We start from the raw sequence: 16,824 nt of genomic DNA on the forward strand, positions 1-16,824 counted from the left end.
TCGATCGCTCCCACTTTTAGAGACAAAAAGTGTCGAACCATCGATGACATAGCTCAGGTATATCTATGCGTTAAAAGCTGCTCAACCTTTGCTTCACATCTTCATTTGCAAAGCAGTATTGCATTGATTTAATCAATCTTTCTGCGCACTTTTCACACTCTCTAGAATATCAAGGATGGCTTCCAAGGTTGATATTGAGCAAGTACGGCAGCTCGTCAATTCCCACCTTGACGAGCTGAGCCCTCAACTCCGCACAGTCAACCAAAAAATTCACGACAACCCGGAACTTGCTTACAAAGAATTCGCTGCACACGATACAATTACTTCTTTTCTGGAAAAACTCGGGTTCGATGTAAAGCGCAAGACTTGGGGCCTTGATACAAGCTTTGAAGCCACAATCGGCTCGGGAGGTCGTCAGGTTGTCGTGTGCTGCGAATACGATGCTCTGCCGGACATCGGTCATGGCTGTGGCCACAACCTGATCGCCACATCCTCTATAGCTGCATTTCTCGGTGCGGCCCATGCTCTCTCTAAGCTGAATGTTCCTGGCCGGTTGAGAATCCTGGGAACACCCGCTGAGGAGGGAGGCGGTGGCAAGGCAAAGCTGATTGAAGCCGGCGCCTTCAGCCCTGCAGAAGACATTGCCGCGTCCATAATGGCTCACCCTATATCTGTCAATCTCATAGATAGCAACGGTATCAGTGGCATCTCTGGGGTTGCTGGATTTGATCTCATTGCCAGCCACAAGTTCCGTGTCGAGTTTCGCGGAGTGACCGCTCACGCAGCTGGTGAGCCTTGGAACGGTGTTAACGCTCTAGATGCTGCTGTAGCGGCCTATAACAATGTGTCGATGTTGCGTCAGCAGATCCGTCCTGATGAGAGGATGCATGGTGTGATTGAGGTCGGCGGCACGGTTCCAAATGTGATTCCCGACTACACGCGGATGAACTGGTATGTCCGAAGCCCTACCAGTCAACGTGGAGAAAAGCTGGTGAGACGAGTGAAGGCTTGCATCGAGGCAGCTGGCGCGGCAACAGGCTGCGAAGTGAATTATATCCCGTGAGTAATACTAATCGCTCATCTCAAAGACCCCACGATTTGCTATTTTTACTAATGAACTGGAACACAGAGCTGCGACGTATGAACATGTCATTTCCAACCCCACGTTGTGCAAGGTTTATGCGGAAGACATGAGCAAACTCGGCGAAAGGGTCGAGATAAGCTTACCAGAGAGCTTCAACGCTTCGACTGATATGGGCAACGTGACTCATGTGGTGCCTGGCATCCACGGTGGATTCGGTATTAAAACAGGGCCAAACGTTGCCCTCCATAGCCGCGAGTTCGCCGCTGCTGCAGGTACAGACGAAGCTCACGAGGTGGCAATGAAGAGTGGCAAGGGCATGGCGATGCTAGCTCTTAGGGTTCTGCTTGACGATGACATTGCTGCGAGTGCGAGAGCTGAGTTTGACAAGAGATATGAATAGACAGAAGACAAATTAGCCATCTTCCGAATATATTGAGTGCATTTACCATATGAGGGTTGCAATATTGATACTCGTATATTGCGTGGAGTAGCATTGTCTCAAACCTGCATGTTACTATTACTCACATGTGCAACCTTGGCTCGGGCAGGTGAACATATCTGGATGAATGGGATGCTACCCAAGTAAAAAGAGTCCGATTTGTCTATAGAAATGCATAGAACTCTCAATCTGGAAGCTCCTAGACCGAGAGGCAAAAAAATGGCACAACCTGCGCTGCTGTAAGTAGCACAAGTGTAAGGAAATTTCTGATCGCGATGTTGCACTCGTGCAAACATTTCCGCTTCCAGTCTGTATCCCCCACACCCCGCCTAGAGCCGGATTGCGTTTCATAGAAATTCGTAACAGACAAACAAAAAAACCGCAAAAATATGCATATCGATCGTCATTGGATTAATTGATGATTAGCAAGACAGCAATTGAATCAATGTCCGTCTTCTTTTCCTAAAGCGTCTACCGAGATTCTCTGTTTGCTGTCGCTGCTTGGCGCGCTTCTTCCAATGAGACAGAGCGTAGGATCCCCGTGTTACGCGGGATGATTTGCGGCCATAAGACATAAGAGGAGCCGCTCGGGGCTAAATTGGGACGAGCCGTGGTACCGTGGGGTTGAGAGGCGCATTTACCGCTGTGATGTTGCTACGATGCAATGTCGTGAGAAAGTCGATAGAGGTTTATCACAAGTATTTCCGTTTGCTTGAGTATGTTTTTGAAACATCAATTAGGGCCTTGATGAGGACAATTATAGAAAAACAACGACAATTGCCATTAATCTCAACATGAAGAAAGAGACTTGTCATAAACTTCGCTTGCTGTTTTCCGAACCCTCGCACCAATTGTGTGTGCTCGGAAACTTACATGTCGATCCCTCCCCATTTCCTTGTCGTCGCCACGGGCATCGGTCGCGATTAGGATATAGCGCACAAGACCGCTCCGGTAGCCGGCCGAAACATCTTAAACAAGAAGGAACGGAAGATATCTCAGCTGGGATTAAGAGGAGGCCAGTGAGTCTGGCGTTACACTCGCCATAGCATGAGCTCGCAACATAAATACTGCCTCCGTCCCGAGTGCAACACAGATCATTTCCTCAGTTCTCTCATACAACAGAAAGAAAATTTGTTAAAAAATGAAGGCCGCTTTTCTCCTTCTCGTTGGAGCCGCTCTGGCTTCTGCCCAGACCGTCTACCTCATTCGCCACGGCGAGAAGCCCGATGATGATGATGATCCCAACTTGAGCGCACAGGGAGTGCAGCGCGCCCAGTGCCTGAGAAATGTTTTTGGTGCCAGTTCTCAGTACAACATTCAGTACATTATCGCTGAGAAGCCCAAGGGTGTGTGATTTTTCTCCGACAATTATGAGGCGGCTTGCTTTTGGGACAACGATCAACTAATCCGGTCAAATGCAGATGGCGCCCGAATTCGAGCTCTCAACACTGTCACTCCTTTGGCCAATGACCTCGATTTGACAGTTGACACAAGCTGTGGCAAGACCAAGTCCGACTGCGTTGCTGACCTTGTCAATGACTACAAGGGTTCCGGCAACATCCTCATCTGGTAAACTCTCTGGAGAAATTGTAACCCGAATTGATCATGAACGTAACTAATGCTGAATGTCTAGCTGGGAACACAACGAACTTACCAACATTGTCGAATCTCTGGGTGTCAAGAAGGGTCCTGACTACCCTGATGACTCGTTTAACTTGATCTGGACGGACCCTTCGCCGTACAACAAGATTACCAGCACCACCTCCGAGAACTGCCCTGGCTTGGATAACTAGCGATATAAATTGGCGAGAAGATGTGATAAAGTTTCTCATGGACCGCGATGTATCCGCGATGTATATACCTAATGCCCACACGTGGCTGACATATAGACATACAAAAGAGTAAAATGAATTTACAAGTTCGCATACGCCGAGTCAGTGATACTATTGAGGATCTCACATGGTCCATATGATCCAGATACGATACCATGATTTACGACTAATTGTGATCGATAAGTAGGCAAGACATACTGAAAAGGAACTATTTTAATTACTCTTCTATATATCTCAATACAAATGAACCATTCACTCACCCTTGAATTGCAACGAATCAACCGGAGAATCGTAGCGAATATACATTACAATGATTAGTTAGCTTAAACTTTTACATTATGTTACCGAACAGGTAAAGACAAGTTCAGCTGCCCTTGCTCATCATAAAAGCATAAAGACGACACGTGACCACAACTGAGAAACGAGATCTGATATAAAGAGGTAGTCGAAATAGTATGAAATTGAACTAATTAGTCCAATCTAATAGCAATCTTTCTAATTCCAAACCCAGTCTTATATACTCGTCACTCCTGTGTTTGCAGCGCACATCTCATCGTCATGAAAGCTTGCTAATTTACTTAATTACACGCATGAGTGATTATTGACTCCATCGAGCAATTTTTCATATCACCTACCGTATCAATTCTAGAATACATGTTCATATAGGGCGCTACGTAAGCTACGAGCTTAAGTCATCAAAGTTATTTCTAGCTCAGGTCGGTTGTGCACGATCAGTTGATCAAAGCAATAGCCGAGATAGCCGATACCCGGCGGGTATCCTAAGTTTCAGTCATTTTCATCCATTTGGTATCACGCACTGAGGGTGGAGAGGGTGCTGAGCATCCAATTGAGATATGATGAAAATATGGCCACCTAGCACAATGAGCCTGACGATCGCCCGCAGCTAAGGCTTAGCATAGCCAACTTCGCATTAATGCATTCAGAAGCGGAAGCAGCTTGAGCAGGTTTTACATGAGGACAATGCGTGAGATTTTAAAGACTACGAAATCTAAGAGTCATAAAAAGAAATGACAAGGTTCGTAGCAACTGCAGTTGATGATCATATGACCTATCAGCAAAGAATTAACTCGAATCAACTCTAGAGAGTTTGGGTGGGGGTCATGACGTTTATGTCGAGGCGATGCTTTAAACAGTAGAGTTCACGAGGATTTGTTGGACGTTAAACCAGTATTGAAACAGGCATTGTAATTGGTTAGATCGCTTACGCAGCCCTATCGCTTTCGTCTTTGATCGTCAACTCCTGCCTGGGACGTTCTTCGTTCCCGAGCTGTCAAGCAAATCAAGTTCCTTGGCTGGGGAGTAAGAAACGCTCCTTTTCTCCGCAATTTTCTGTTAATCTTGTCACCCTGCATTCATTAGCTGCTTATAGAAGAATCCCCAACATCGGCCGTCGGCCGTCGGAGGAAGACTGAGTTGTCTACTGGTTCCTTTGCTACGGCGCACCTCTTACTTAGACAGGCTAGTGTTACGTGAACCAGATCGTCACGATTTCTGGCTTGGGACTCACAGTATGGAGTTATTAGAGCATCCTGTTGTCCATTGCCAAATATTAGGATAGCCCACTGTTTAGATACTCTGTACAGAAATTCAAAATGATAAAAGTTGCTTTATCGACTAATGGTAGGTGAACCAACCTGTAGCAATTGGACAGTGGAATACACCGTGAATGATTCGTTTTTCTTAAGCTGAGAGTGTTCATTTTACAGCAATTGCGTGTAAAATATTCCATACAGTATCATCCGACTGTCTCCACGCTCGTGTCTGATGTGAGCGCTAGAATTGGACTCCAGTTGTGGTTATAAGCGCTACATGTTTGAACCAACAATCTCCACAATTAGCTTGTTCGTTAATCTGATTGATGGGCAATTGGGGTCGTACGAAGTTATTACTCTCGTAAAATATGCGTAACTAAGTTTTCCTGTTGCTATATAACCCTCGGCTTCACAGCCTTTTGTACAGTGTTCTTTTCTGCGTGGCAAAGTATCAGCGAAGAAAACCAGCGGCTTGTTTTGAGCAGTCTCGAGATTTTGCAACCATCACAAAGCTGTACCAAGTTTTATTTCATGTGAACATATTTTTTTCACTATCCGAAGATCCACGCTTCTAATAATTAAACAATCAACCTCTCAATACCTCACATCAGTTCAGCATGGATCCCAACCCTCCCAGTGGTGTTGACGTCTCGCGACCTTCTGTTGCTCGCATGGTATATCTCACATTTTGAATCAAATAGAACTTGTAGGATTGAAGTTGAGTTAACTTGAATTCAGTATGACTTCTATCTTGGTGGAAAAAACAACTATGCTTCAGACAGGGCCGCCGTGGCGGCAGTCAAAGAAGCACTCCCCAACATCATCGAAATCGTGGCCGAAGGTCGCCATTTTCTGAGACGTGTAATTCGGTACATGTGCTACCAAGGCATCGACCAATTCATTGATATTGGCTCGGGGCTACCAAGTGCTGATAACACTCATCAAGTAGCCCAGAGGGTAAACCCTAATGCCCGCGTCGTTTATGTCGACATTGACGAGTCAGCTGTCGTTCAAGGGCGGCAGATCCTCAGTGGAATCTCATTAACGGCATTTATTCAAGGGTCGGTCCTAGAACTGGAGCCCATCTTGAACCACCCTGAGACGCGCAATCTCATTGACTTCTCAAAGCCAGTGGGCGTTGTCATGATGGGTCTATTGCACTTCTTTGATATTGATGTCGATCGCGGTATTCTCAATACCTTGCGGCAAAATCTTGCTCCGGGGAGCTTGGTTAGCTTTACTCATGGAGTCTTGGAGTATCAGAAGGAAGAAGCAATTGAAGATTTGCTGGCTGCTTATGCAAGGACACCCACACCATTGATAATGAGAACAATGACCGATATTGGAAGAATAATGGAGGGATTTCCCGCTGTGGAACCAGGACTCGTCTTATTGCACGATTGGAGGATGGATATGGCCGAAGAGGGAGAATCTGAGCCTCCACGATCACTCATTTGGGCCGGAACTGTATTAATCATCTAATCCTTCAGTTGATGTCTCTTTGTAAAAGGAAACAATTATAAATGGAAAGGAGATTGTCAAATTTCTGCGATAAGTCATGAACTGTAGGGATTGTATAGCAATATTTGTAGAGTCATATCATTACGGACTGCCTAAGATGATTTCCGCCTCATCTGTAGAAAACACTGCATCAATCCGCCGCAAAATACAAGTTCCCATCACAAATAACGACAATATGTCACATATTAAACGAAGAAATTGACCACACATCTCTTTGGCGAATTAAGCTTAAGTTAGTGCTCGATATAGCAAAGTGATTGAATGCCGAAGACATGTCTCTCCTGATTAGCAGAGCAAAGCTTATATCACATGCTTATATCAACTTCTTTTATCCTCTAGTAGACCTTTAACCATACTTACAAATCAGCGCCTAGCGTTGCCTTTTGTGGATTCCAAAGGCAACAATATTGCCGTTGGGATATGAAGATGATGTCCACTTGTTGGGACGTAGGCCATCACAGATAATCTCTACTTTAAAGTAAGGCCGCGAAGGGGAAATAATCCAATTTCAACATAATCAGGAGGAAGAAATTATGTTACCTGCAATTAATTGCACCTTTCTGGAGACTCGGCAGTTGTCATTTCTCAACTACCGATATGCCTCTAGTCCCCTTGATACTCGACGCCCTCTTAGACAACGATGATCATATAAACTGGGGGGCCCATCATCCTTCGCATGACCAAACCCATGGAATTTTCAATTATTAATGCATTAATAACACACCAAGATTGCAACAGAAATTCTTCAAATTTGAACGTCATTGAGGGTATAAGTGAGTCCAGATGGCGAGTTATCGCCTGGGCTAACCGTGGGCAACCAAAGACGCTAACCGCTTATAGTAACATTATCCGCCAAGACTTTGGATTTGGTATAAGTCAGGGCCAACATGACGATTCTCTTGTTCGAGAACGGCGGGGGAGACGAGGAGGATTTGATAATCCGAGTCATCAGACAGAGTATTTGCATTTATCATGATTATTGATTATTAACACTCATTTATGTTTATGATTGGAATTTGAATTGCTATGATGGGAGTTGTATTCTGGGGGTTTTAGGTAATTCTCCCGAGTTGAGTCCTTGGCGGGGTTGTCGAGTTGTGAAAGTTTAAATAACTGCTTGCCTTCCACTTGAATCGAAAAGAGCCATCCAAACAGCACACTCAATTCAATCTTAAACACAGTTGACAATTCGAAAATTGTATCTTCATTCTTAAACCACAGCTCAACAAACAACAATGTCTTCCTTCAAGGGCTCCGTCAGCGTTACCCACATCGGCACTGCCACTGCGCTTCTTCAGATTGACAATGTCACCTTTTTGACCGATCCTCTCTTCGCTGCTGCTGGCACTGAATGGGACCTCACTGTTGTCCAACTCAAGACGACCCAGGACCCCGCTATCAAGCCTGAAGACCTCCCCGAGATCGACGCTGTCCTCCTCAGCCACGAGGACCACCCCGATAACCTTGACGAGGTTGGGCGAAAGGTCCTCGAAGGCAAGAAGGTCTTCACCACCAAAGACGGTGCGAAGAACATTGGAGACAAGGCAATTGTCACGGGCTTCAATGCCGGTGACAGGGCCACCCTCGTTGCAGGAGGTAAAACGTTCGAGATTATCGCCACTCCTGCGGAGCACTTGCCGGGAGGCGAGTGTATTGGCTTCCTTGTAACCTCGGCCGATTTCGGAACAACCAATGGCCTGCCTAATGCCATTTACTTCTCTGGCGACACCATTTACAACCAAGATGTTGCCAACAGCCTCAAGGGCTATCACATCAGCCTCGCTCTTCTCAATCTTGGCAGAGCGGCTGTTGACGTGGGTGGACCTGAGCCTATGCCGATCACTTTGGATGGTAAGCAGGCTTCGCAGCTTATTTTGGATGCCAACGTCGAGAAGGTTGTGCCCATGCACTTTGAGGGATGGGGCCACTTTAGCGAGGGCAGGGAGCCAGCCGAAAAGGCTTTTGCAGAGGCAGGCGTCAGCGAGAAGGTCTTCTGGTTGCCCCGTGGTGAGAAGAAGGTGTTTTTCTAAAAAATCAAATGGTATTGAAGGTCCAGTGCGGCCCTGAAAACACGTCTTAAGAATGCTGTATCTAGTCTATATATGAGCGTCATTGGTGATAGTATAAGAATGAAGTAAACTTTTTTTTCTCACCACTCTGTATCACACCCCATCATCATCCAAGATCCACTGGGCGATATAATCGTATCCCCGATCTCTAATGCCATGAATCACTCTTTCACACCATGATATCAGTTCCTGGTCGTAGAAGTGGTTATACCGGAGGAATTGATAGGCTATCCTTGTTGGTAATGTCGCAGAAATGGCACCAAATAGTCTCATTTCGTCTTGCACCAGATATTCAATGCTTTGGAAGATCCATGTTGACATTTGAATCGCCACCTCTGTGATGATGGGGCTCTCCGGGCTCTCTCCGCTGATCAACAGTTCTTCGTCTCTCAGCTCCGGGTAGTCCTCCCTAAGTTTTCTGATGTAAACGATGCACATTATCCAGAAAGTCCAGTAATGGGTCATAGAATTTGCGGTAGTAATATCGGGAAACCACACATGAGCTTTTTCTGGGCCTTTGCCGAGGATGCGAAAGGATGGCTTGTTTGTGAGGCTTTGGAAAGAGACATTCCAGTTGACTAGAGCGTCAAGAAGGTCTTTGAGAGCTTCAAAGACAGCATGAGGTGAATTTGCATTAGGAGAGCCGTATTTGAGCTGGTCAATATCCACTAAAATAGATGGAATTGCGGTTGCTTCGGTCATGAGAGCATGGAATGAGTTGGCTTTGACATGTTGAAACGGAATTGTCCTCCACTCGTGAGAGGATAGAAATGTGGGCTGCTTGTTTCGAATCGAGTGAATAATCTAGTTGAAAGGTTAATAACCGCAAATTATAGGTTCAGATAAAAGAGTGGCTCATACCATGGCCGGACGAAGTCCGATAAAAATCCTGTGGGACGGCCCGGAGGAGTAAGCTTCTGGGCTATGCAACTGGATCAAGTCGCTTAGGCCAGCGGCATGAGCCGCGCTGCTGGAGATCGCAGTCGGCAGGATAAGCTATTAAAAGTAAATCTAGTCAGCTTCTCGGGAACAGGAGCCACAGAATAAAGTAAGTAAATGGGTTCGGCACGTACTTCCGAGATCATCAGGCACATGATGGCCACCGCCAAGACGTCAGAATCGGCAGTGTGTGTAATGTGATGCAGACTGTCATGAAGCGAATGTAATGCGGAGCAATGCGCCGTCAGAGCATCTGAGATCGGCGCTATCCCGTTACGGCCCCTGGACAAAATGGATACGGCAAGGGCCTTGACTGATGAAGACAGAGCCATCTCATATCGCCGGGTCATGGACAGAACCGGCAGAAGCTCGATCCAAGCTCCACATACGCGAGGATAAATGTCCACATCCCAGTTCATAAATGCCGAATTGCTGGATAGCACCGTTGGTGAGAAGTTCTGTACAACTAACGAGATGATATCCTGGAATGGCCAAGCCAGCGAGGGCCTAACTGGTGCAGCGTCATATTTAGCTATTGGCTTGGCTTCTTGGAATATTTCGTCGCTGCTGTCCGTGGAAGTGCTAGTCTGTGGCCTTATGCAGTCATTTCGTTTCTTTCCGACCTTTCCATCCTTGCGCGTCTTGGATTTTGTCGATGGTCCTATGGATAACTGGGATGGTATGAAGACGAGGTCATACTGATACCCTCCACACTTGATCTTCGTCCCTGCGCATTGCGAGCATGAGGGTCGCTTTCCATCACACTGAGAATCCCATATTTAGTAATTATTACCGAGATGCAAGACATATTAGATGCCAGATCGTAGATGAGAGATGCATTTCTCCAAACTGGGCAAATTCAGTGTACGAGTAAGAACTCACCCCCAGTTTCCGTGCCCTGCATGTATGACAGACGGTTAACTTCCGAACCTTCATGGTGTTTGCTCTAACGTGCTGGATACCAATATAGGCAATATACGACGAACTGCTCGTTCAACATAGAAGCATAAGCCGAGAGCAATGCTTTTAGCTGGCGGCGGCCAAAGGGCGTTGACATATTGTGGAGCCGATTGTACGGACCGGAATGGCAGCCGAAGACCGATGGCGAACAACCGGCGAGCTGATTGGGGAAGTCTGATACGAAGCTAGACTCTTCAAGGGATCAAAAACCGCCAAGGTGACTAAGTGGACGCTTGATCTGTGGGGGCTCGGCCGAGATTGGCTTTTGACAGCTTAATAACAGCAGCGGTCCGCGATAGAGATGCATGGGGGTTGCGAGACTATGGAGCACTATCGTGTTGTGAGGCTGTTTTGTGGAAGATATTGTTCGATGGGGGCAGATGTAAGGCAGATTCTAGTGTCAGCCACTTTTAGCCAACCTGCACGTTCGAAAAACAAAGTCTTCTATTATGTGACTGCTCATCTTGAAGACTAGAGAGTTGCAGCGCACCTAACACAACATCTACAACACAACAGCTTATAGTTATCTGCCGACGGGATCGAAGCAATAGTTACAGCGTAAGTAATCTCATGCGATTCTCAAAACGTAATAATAAAAAGAAACTTCAAGGCTGATACAAGGAAACTATTTCAGCTGTCTCTTGGCACGGGCTGACTTGATCGATTTGCCTAGGTAACATGGCATTCGACCCACATACTATTAACCTCCTACATAGGCATATATTGCAAAAGTCTCGTTTAACTTCGTTTTCCCAGCTTAGATTAACGCTGATACTGCTGAAATAGGAAAATTCCCCTTTGCCGATATTTTCTTCCGACATTTCTATTACCAATCAGGCCCCCAAAGTTGATCGCCACAGGGGTGGTTTAAACTTACCGCCATCTTCTTATTCCCATCGGCCAACTGGTACCCCGATCTATTTCATGATGCACCACCAGAAAGGCGTGGCTTTTCTAAACTACTGTATTGTGTTGCTTCCAGCCAACAAGCATATATCAACGTCTTCCATCGAGGATTTTACTGTTTGAGCATACAGTATCACCCTAATACTTAATTCCGCAAAGTCCATTAGTATGCATCGTAGACAGGAAGACTCGGGCTGCGTCAGATTCTTTTGTTAGATTGGGCGTCATACTTTTCGATTTTCCTTCAATTCTGTGATCAGTAATCACTAATAGCACTGCGCTAGATTATTTCCTGATTGAGCTTGACGCTTCAGCCCTTCATCTTGTCATCTCCGTATGGCGTACGGAGAACAGCAAATCATCCGACGCCGGTGATACTTAATTATCTCCGACCATATACGCCCTAAACAAGACGCGAGATGTCCGAGTAACATGGCGCCAGGCTTTTTTTCTTTTTCTTTTGATCAGCTGTGCACTTATATGCTCCAAAAAAAATACAATAGTCTTGAAAGGAAAAATTATATCTCCGTGGAAGAAATCGACCCGTTGATACATGTGAGTTTCATAGCTGGCTATAACATACATCATACATAGCCTCGAAGCGACGATACTGCGATCCAAACATCACAATATGTATCGGAAATCTGTCAACTCGCGGTCCGTCTTATTCGAAACTTCCAGTTCCTGCTCCTCGGATTCCGACATAGATTCCGACACATTAGCTGGCAAGCCGTACTTCATATCGCGTCGCTTATTCTCGAAGATATAATAGAGGAACAAGGCGAAAGTAAAGAAGGTGGCCAATCCATAGCCAGCCAGCGTTGCTCTGATCCCTTTCTACATCACATCCGTTAGAAAGAGGGCGTCTTGTGCAGCAGGACTACATAACTTACAGAGTACCTCGGAGCCTGATCAGTGGAATAGAACTGCGGTCCGGCAATATTCCCCACGCAATATGCGACAAAAAGCATGCCCGACACAGTTGATCTCTTTGTAAATCCTCCCACGTTCGATGTGATGAGGCTGAGCTGCAGTGGGGTAGTAGCAACATAGGTAGTTGTGATCCAAGATCCTCCCAGGCGTGACCACTTTTGCTCTGAAGGTAGAGCATATACCATTACTATACCAACAAGTGAGACGATGGTCATAAAAACCATAATAATGGTACGCGGAATTTTCGTATATGCCGCCAGGATAGAGGATAAGATCATGGCGCCGAGCTGGATACCGCCAGAAGGCATTTGCATGAGAACCGCTGTGAGGGGACTGAATCCGAAAGCAGCGACAAGGATGCTTCCAAACTACGCTTATGTTAGCCTGGAAACCTTCGACCCAAACTTCACTTCAAGGGACACATACTGCGGAAAGACCGCCATTAGCAACAGAAACCGTAAACATGGCCAAGAATAAGAGCCAAGCCTGAGGATCTAGGAGGCCTGCCACCATCTGGGGGATTTTGAACTCGGATTTCTCCAGTATACCAGTCTTGTTTGCAATTGTACGTTGCAGACATAAAGCTCTTTCGTCTGGAGTGAGGAATTTTGCTTCTGATGGGGAACTGGGGAGCAAGAACACCAGAACGATTCCCCAAAAGGTGGTTACTCCGCCTAGAATTAGGAAAAGAAGCTTCCAAGTCGCAATCTTGCTAGTAGTGATTTCTCCGACTCCATGAGCAATAATACCAGAGAGAATATTGGCCACAGCATTTCCCGTAAACCAGATGAGCATGCTATTCTGTTTTAGCCCGTGTTCGAACTGTGAAGACTGTCATCTACTTACCGCGCTGGTTGTTCTTCGCGCTTGTAGAATAGTCCTACGATTAAAGAGAAACCTGGGCCCACTGCAGCCTCCGTTACTCCCAAGAAGAATCGTACAGTCATTAGGCCGGCATAATCTTTGGTCGCTGCATGACACATCAACACAATTCCCCACAGCACTACTGTACTGGCGACGTATTTTGCCAGCGGGGCTCGCACAGCGAGATAGGAACTGGGGAAGCTCCAAAAAAGGTATCCAAAGTAGAATATTGACGATGTCCAACTATATTGTGAACCTTGAAGTTTCTGGACTTGTCAGCAACGGGTATGCTCAAATTAGGCTCTCCTCCCTGTTCTCTTTTATGAAAGAGGAGTATTCATTGTATTGACCTACAAGATCTTTCAGGATGCCAAGTTGGGTAGCGTATGAGAGGGTAGACTTATCCATAAGCTGTAGCATGTAACAGATGCCCATCAAAGGAAGGATGCTACCAATGAGTTAGTATAGAACCAGGTATTTCATCTATTATGAGAATTATTTATCTCACTATAAGTCTATTTTCCTCACCACTCGAGCTTCTTGCTCTGGAGTTGGTTCAACTCGTAAAACATCAGACACATGAATGTGCGTGCCATCCTTAGCTCCGTTTGAGTTAGAGAGACTTTCTTTGTCTTCCATATTGGCTCCAAATTAATCCGTAAAACTAGAGACTGGCTTTAATCAACTGAGAATGGACAGGCATTCAGCCTGTGCGCCGCGGATAGAAAGTCCACGAGTTGCTCTAAATATCTAGCAGGGAGCCACCATTTGCGTTTGTATTATAGGGTATTTATAGTCATTGAAAAGCGTCGCAATAGTGACCCTCTACCCCTTTTCTAGCCATGAACAGCAGCTCAATATATACTCCCCTGCGATGCGATTACTATTTTACAAGTCCGTTTGTTCAGCTTACCGCCGAAAATAGTGTATAGAACGACACCCTAACATAATATTTCTACGGATAAGCATTCCGACTGGTACGAGTTGCTCAAAACCCCAGTTTGGTTGACAAGGGTTCTTTTACTGATTCGGAGGCCGATCCATCAAAGATCTTTTAGCGGTTCACCCTTTCGGCGATTTTTTGGGTCCGATGTCAGCAAACAGCCAGGACACAATACTTTCACAGTAAAAAATTTCTAATCTTTTAGGACTATAGGTGCATGTACATACAGGGTGAATCGAAAGGTGGTTTTGTATGGGTTAGCTACGTATTAAAATGTATCAAGGGTACATGTCAATGGAGCCGTTGCTGCAACCGAATTATAATAGTGTAAGCAACTAGAGTACTGATTGTTCCGCAAATCTTACCCATCTGTCACCGTTCGCTTTGCCCCTTGTATTCCCGCTGACTATGAACGACGTTATTGGCGAGTTAGACACAATTTTCCCGCTTACTATTCCAATATCCTGCCCATAGCAGGCCGATAGTCCAACTATTAAAGAACGGAAATCACCTCTCATAAGCTCTTAATGTTCACCACATAAGCCTCCAGCTTTTATTTACTTGGAGTCTCAAAATCACCATGTCCATCTTATCTTTGATCATCTCATCGCTGGCCACGTGCGTCCTGGCAACTAACAAGCCATCAACGTAAGAGTCGCAAGATTCGGGGTCATGCAAGTACAAGCCTAGTTAGTGGCTTTGGGATTGCCTGTTTCTGGACAATATTCTCGCAGCTACACCACCTCAAGAAATGGCTCTCAGTCTAAGCTACCATTTTCTTTCTATCAACTGCCACATGTAATGCTTTGTTTGCGTTTTTTCCCCCTAATGTTGCTACTTAGAGGGCTATACGACTTTTGTTCCTCGCCAGCGTTTTCTCTACAATTCCACCATAAACCTTATCCACAAGCACATTAATCATCATCCGCCTTAGCTCTCAAATACTACAAACTTCCGTGAAAGAAGCAAAAAGATAAATCTGCCCCCACACAGAATTGAACTATGGACCTTTGCATTACGAGTGCAACGCTCTACCGCTGAGCTATAAGGGCGTAAGAGTATCTTCCGTAGATTTCCCGTCACTGGACCGTCCGCCGTTATTTCCGACTAAGAGCAGATACAGGAGGCTCATGGAATGGGTCGCGCCCAGAGCAACCTACATGTACACTTTGCCTACTTCAAAGGCTGTGTTATTTAGAGGGAAAACATTACTTACCACAATTCACGGTTGTATGCAAAGTGCCTCGTAGAGGGGTGGCTTCAAGTAATATTATTGGCTGCCTCGCGATAAGAGGCGGCCTCCTCATGCGGCCTGCGAATTTCACGCAAGGGTTCAAGCCAATGAGAATAGATCATGATGGCCATGGGTATATTAAATGCATTCAGGTGACGTGAAGGATGAGGCGTGGAAGAAGAGAGAGGCGCTGTTGCCTACAGGGATATACGATGCTGTTCATTTCTACGGAGTATCTGATTCACGATCCAAAGCTAACTTTTTCATGTGGCTCACATTGACGGACACATTGGTCTTCCGCTCTGTGAATAACTTATTGTATTATTTCCAATATTGATCTTAGCCAGCATGCGTCGTTTCTTGAAGCAGTTTTCGCCAAGTTCATCTACTACAGGAAGCGGGGATAAGTCACTCGCGGCAGGTGGCAGAGCACCCTCTTCAAGGAGTTCACTCGAGAACATTGAACAGAATGCTCGCCACGCGCAAGAATCTTCAGGTGCTATTAGTACTGATAGTCTGGGCACGTCTTCGCACACCGGCCAAGAGCGCATCAATGGATTAATAGAGCTGATTAGCCAGCCGCCTGACAAGAGCGATGCTGTTGATGTCATTGCTATTCACGGGCTTAACGGACACCAAGAAAAGACGTGGACTGACACAAAGACCAGAGTCAACTGGCTCAGTGATGCGTCCTGTCTCCCTAGAGACATTCCAAATGCAAGAATTTTAACCTACGGGTATAATTCGACCTCTTATTTCAGCAGGGCAGATCCAGACGTTCGCGATTTTGCATCAGCGCTGCTCGCTGCACTTAGAGCCAAAAGGAAGACCAATGCTGAAAAACAGAGGCCCATGATTTTCATCTGCCACAGCCTTGGTGGCTTGGTGTTTAAGCAGGTACGTGTCAGCGATCTATACGACTTTCATGCATGATTCTAATTAAAGCAGGTAGTAATAAGGGGCCATGAGCAAGACAGCTTCTATGGGCCATTAATTGAGAAAATTCGTGGTGTGGTGTTCCTTGCTACACCCCACAGAGGATCGGATCTTGCCTATTGGGATAGTATCGGAACGCAAATCGTTCGTGCGGCAACTCTGGGCATGGCTACCAACTCAAAGATAGTGAAGGATCTGAAAGTGGATTCAGAGATGCTCAAGCGCATCTCTGACTCTTTTGCCTATCGTGGGGCGGCCTTTAAAATCCGGAGCTTTTATGAGACGGAATTCATGTCAGGTCTTAATTGTTGTGTAAGTAAATGACCTGCTATTTCACTCGTATCATTTGTTTGGTCACCTCTCATAGCTCATTTTCCTAGGTGGTTGATAAAGACTCAGCTAGGCTAGGATGGAGCAACGAACTCGACATCGCATCGCCGGCCAACCATTCTGGTATTTGCAAATTCAGCTCGCGAGAGGACCCAAGATATGAAACGGTCGTGTCTGAGATAATCGATATGATTGATGTAGAAGAGGATAATATTGACCTCACTCGTGAGTCTTAGTTGCATGACAGAGGTAATTACTCTAACCTTGCCTATGATAGCATT

General features: G+C 45.8%; 7 protein-coding genes and 1 non-coding gene across 8 annotated transcripts; 5 read left to right on the forward strand and 3 right to left on the reverse strand.

The window, feature by feature from the left end:
• The first annotated feature begins 69 nt into the window (after positions 1–69).
• Positions 70–1,540, forward strand: M431DRAFT_520003 (hypothetical protein). The gene is made up of 2 exons (XM_024920412.1): positions 70–1,059; positions 1,130–1,540. The coding sequence occupies exons 1-2, from the start codon at positions 176–178 to the stop codon at positions 1,482–1,484; spliced, it is 1,239 nt and encodes a 412-aa protein (XP_024774380.1). The 5' UTR covers positions 70–175; the 3' UTR covers positions 1,485–1,540.
• Positions 1,541–2,664: 1,124 nt separating this feature from the next.
• Positions 2,665–3,316, forward strand: M431DRAFT_85456 (hypothetical protein; the record flags this gene model as incomplete). Its single annotated transcript, XM_024923560.1, has 3 exons — positions 2,665–2,869; positions 2,945–3,092; positions 3,157–3,316. 3 exons carry the CDS (start codon positions 2,665–2,667, stop codon positions 3,314–3,316), a joined length of 513 nt encoding a protein of 170 aa, XP_024774381.1.
• A 2,209-nt stretch (positions 3,317–5,525) lies between these two features.
• On the forward strand, positions 5,526–6,390 carry M431DRAFT_494930 (hypothetical protein; the record flags this gene model as incomplete). Its single annotated transcript, XM_024917301.1, has 2 exons — positions 5,526–5,582; positions 5,647–6,390. 2 exons carry the CDS (start codon positions 5,526–5,528, stop codon positions 6,388–6,390), a joined length of 801 nt encoding a protein of 266 aa, XP_024774382.1.
• Positions 6,391–7,439: 1,049 nt separating this feature from the next.
• On the forward strand, positions 7,440–8,566 carry M431DRAFT_508119 (hypothetical protein). The gene has a single exon (XM_024919064.1). It carries the CDS (start codon positions 7,665–7,667, stop codon positions 8,457–8,459), a length of 795 nt encoding a protein of 264 aa, XP_024774383.1. The 5' UTR covers positions 7,440–7,664; the 3' UTR covers positions 8,460–8,566.
• Positions 8,567–8,591: 25 nt separating this feature from the next.
• On the reverse strand, positions 8,592–10,373 carry M431DRAFT_84550 (hypothetical protein; the record flags this gene model as incomplete). The annotated part of the gene is made up of 4 exons (XM_024923443.1): positions 8,592–9,302; positions 9,360–9,494; positions 9,572–10,201; positions 10,320–10,373. The coding sequence occupies 4 exons, from the start codon at positions 10,371–10,373 to the stop codon at positions 8,592–8,594; spliced, it is 1,530 nt and encodes a 509-aa protein (XP_024774384.1).
• Positions 10,374–11,927: 1,554 nt separating this feature from the next.
• On the reverse strand, positions 11,928–13,739 carry M431DRAFT_494933 (hypothetical protein; the record flags this gene model as incomplete). Its single annotated transcript, XM_024917302.1, has 6 exons — positions 11,928–12,140; positions 12,197–12,604; positions 12,663–13,032; positions 13,083–13,366; positions 13,455–13,548; positions 13,609–13,739. The coding sequence occupies 6 exons, from the start codon at positions 13,737–13,739 to the stop codon at positions 11,928–11,930; spliced, it is 1,500 nt and encodes a 499-aa protein (XP_024774385.1).
• A 1,284-nt stretch (positions 13,740–15,023) lies between these two features.
• On the reverse strand, positions 15,024–15,095 carry M431DRAFT_t108. Its single transcript has one exon. It is a non-coding gene; the product is annotated as a tRNA-Thr (tRNA).
• A 530-nt stretch (positions 15,096–15,625) lies between these two features.
• M431DRAFT_115586 (hypothetical protein) lies at positions 15,626–16,811 on the forward strand (the record flags this gene model as incomplete). Its single annotated transcript, XM_024911937.1, has 3 exons — positions 15,626–16,174; positions 16,226–16,525; positions 16,594–16,811. The coding sequence occupies 3 exons, from the start codon at positions 15,626–15,628 to the stop codon at positions 16,777–16,779; spliced, it is 1,035 nt and encodes a 344-aa protein (XP_024774386.1). The 3' UTR covers positions 16,780–16,811.
• Between the last annotated feature and the right edge of the window lie 13 nt (positions 16,812–16,824).

This window comes from Trichoderma harzianum (genome assembly GCF_003025095.1).
Source record: "Trichoderma harzianum CBS 226.95 unplaced genomic scaffold M431scaffold_6, whole genome shotgun sequence".
NCBI classification, from domain to species: Eukaryota; Fungi; Ascomycota; class Sordariomycetes; order Hypocreales; family Hypocreaceae; genus Trichoderma; species Trichoderma harzianum.

What these genes read in the sequence shown, in the direction of transcription:
- M431DRAFT_508119 (XM_024919064.1), top strand. Translation starts at nt 7,665, where the DNA reads ATGTCTTCCTTCAAGGGCTCCGTCAGCGTTACCCACATCGGCACTGCC.
- M431DRAFT_520003 (XM_024920412.1), top strand. Translation starts at nt 176, where the DNA reads ATGGCTTCCAAGGTTGATATTGAGCAAGTACGGCAGCTCGTCAATTCC. An exon ending in TGCGAAGTGAATTATATCCC is followed by an intron (nt 1,060 to 1,129) that starts GTGAGTAATACT and finishes ACTGGAACACAG; the next exon opens with AGCTGCGACGTATGAACATG.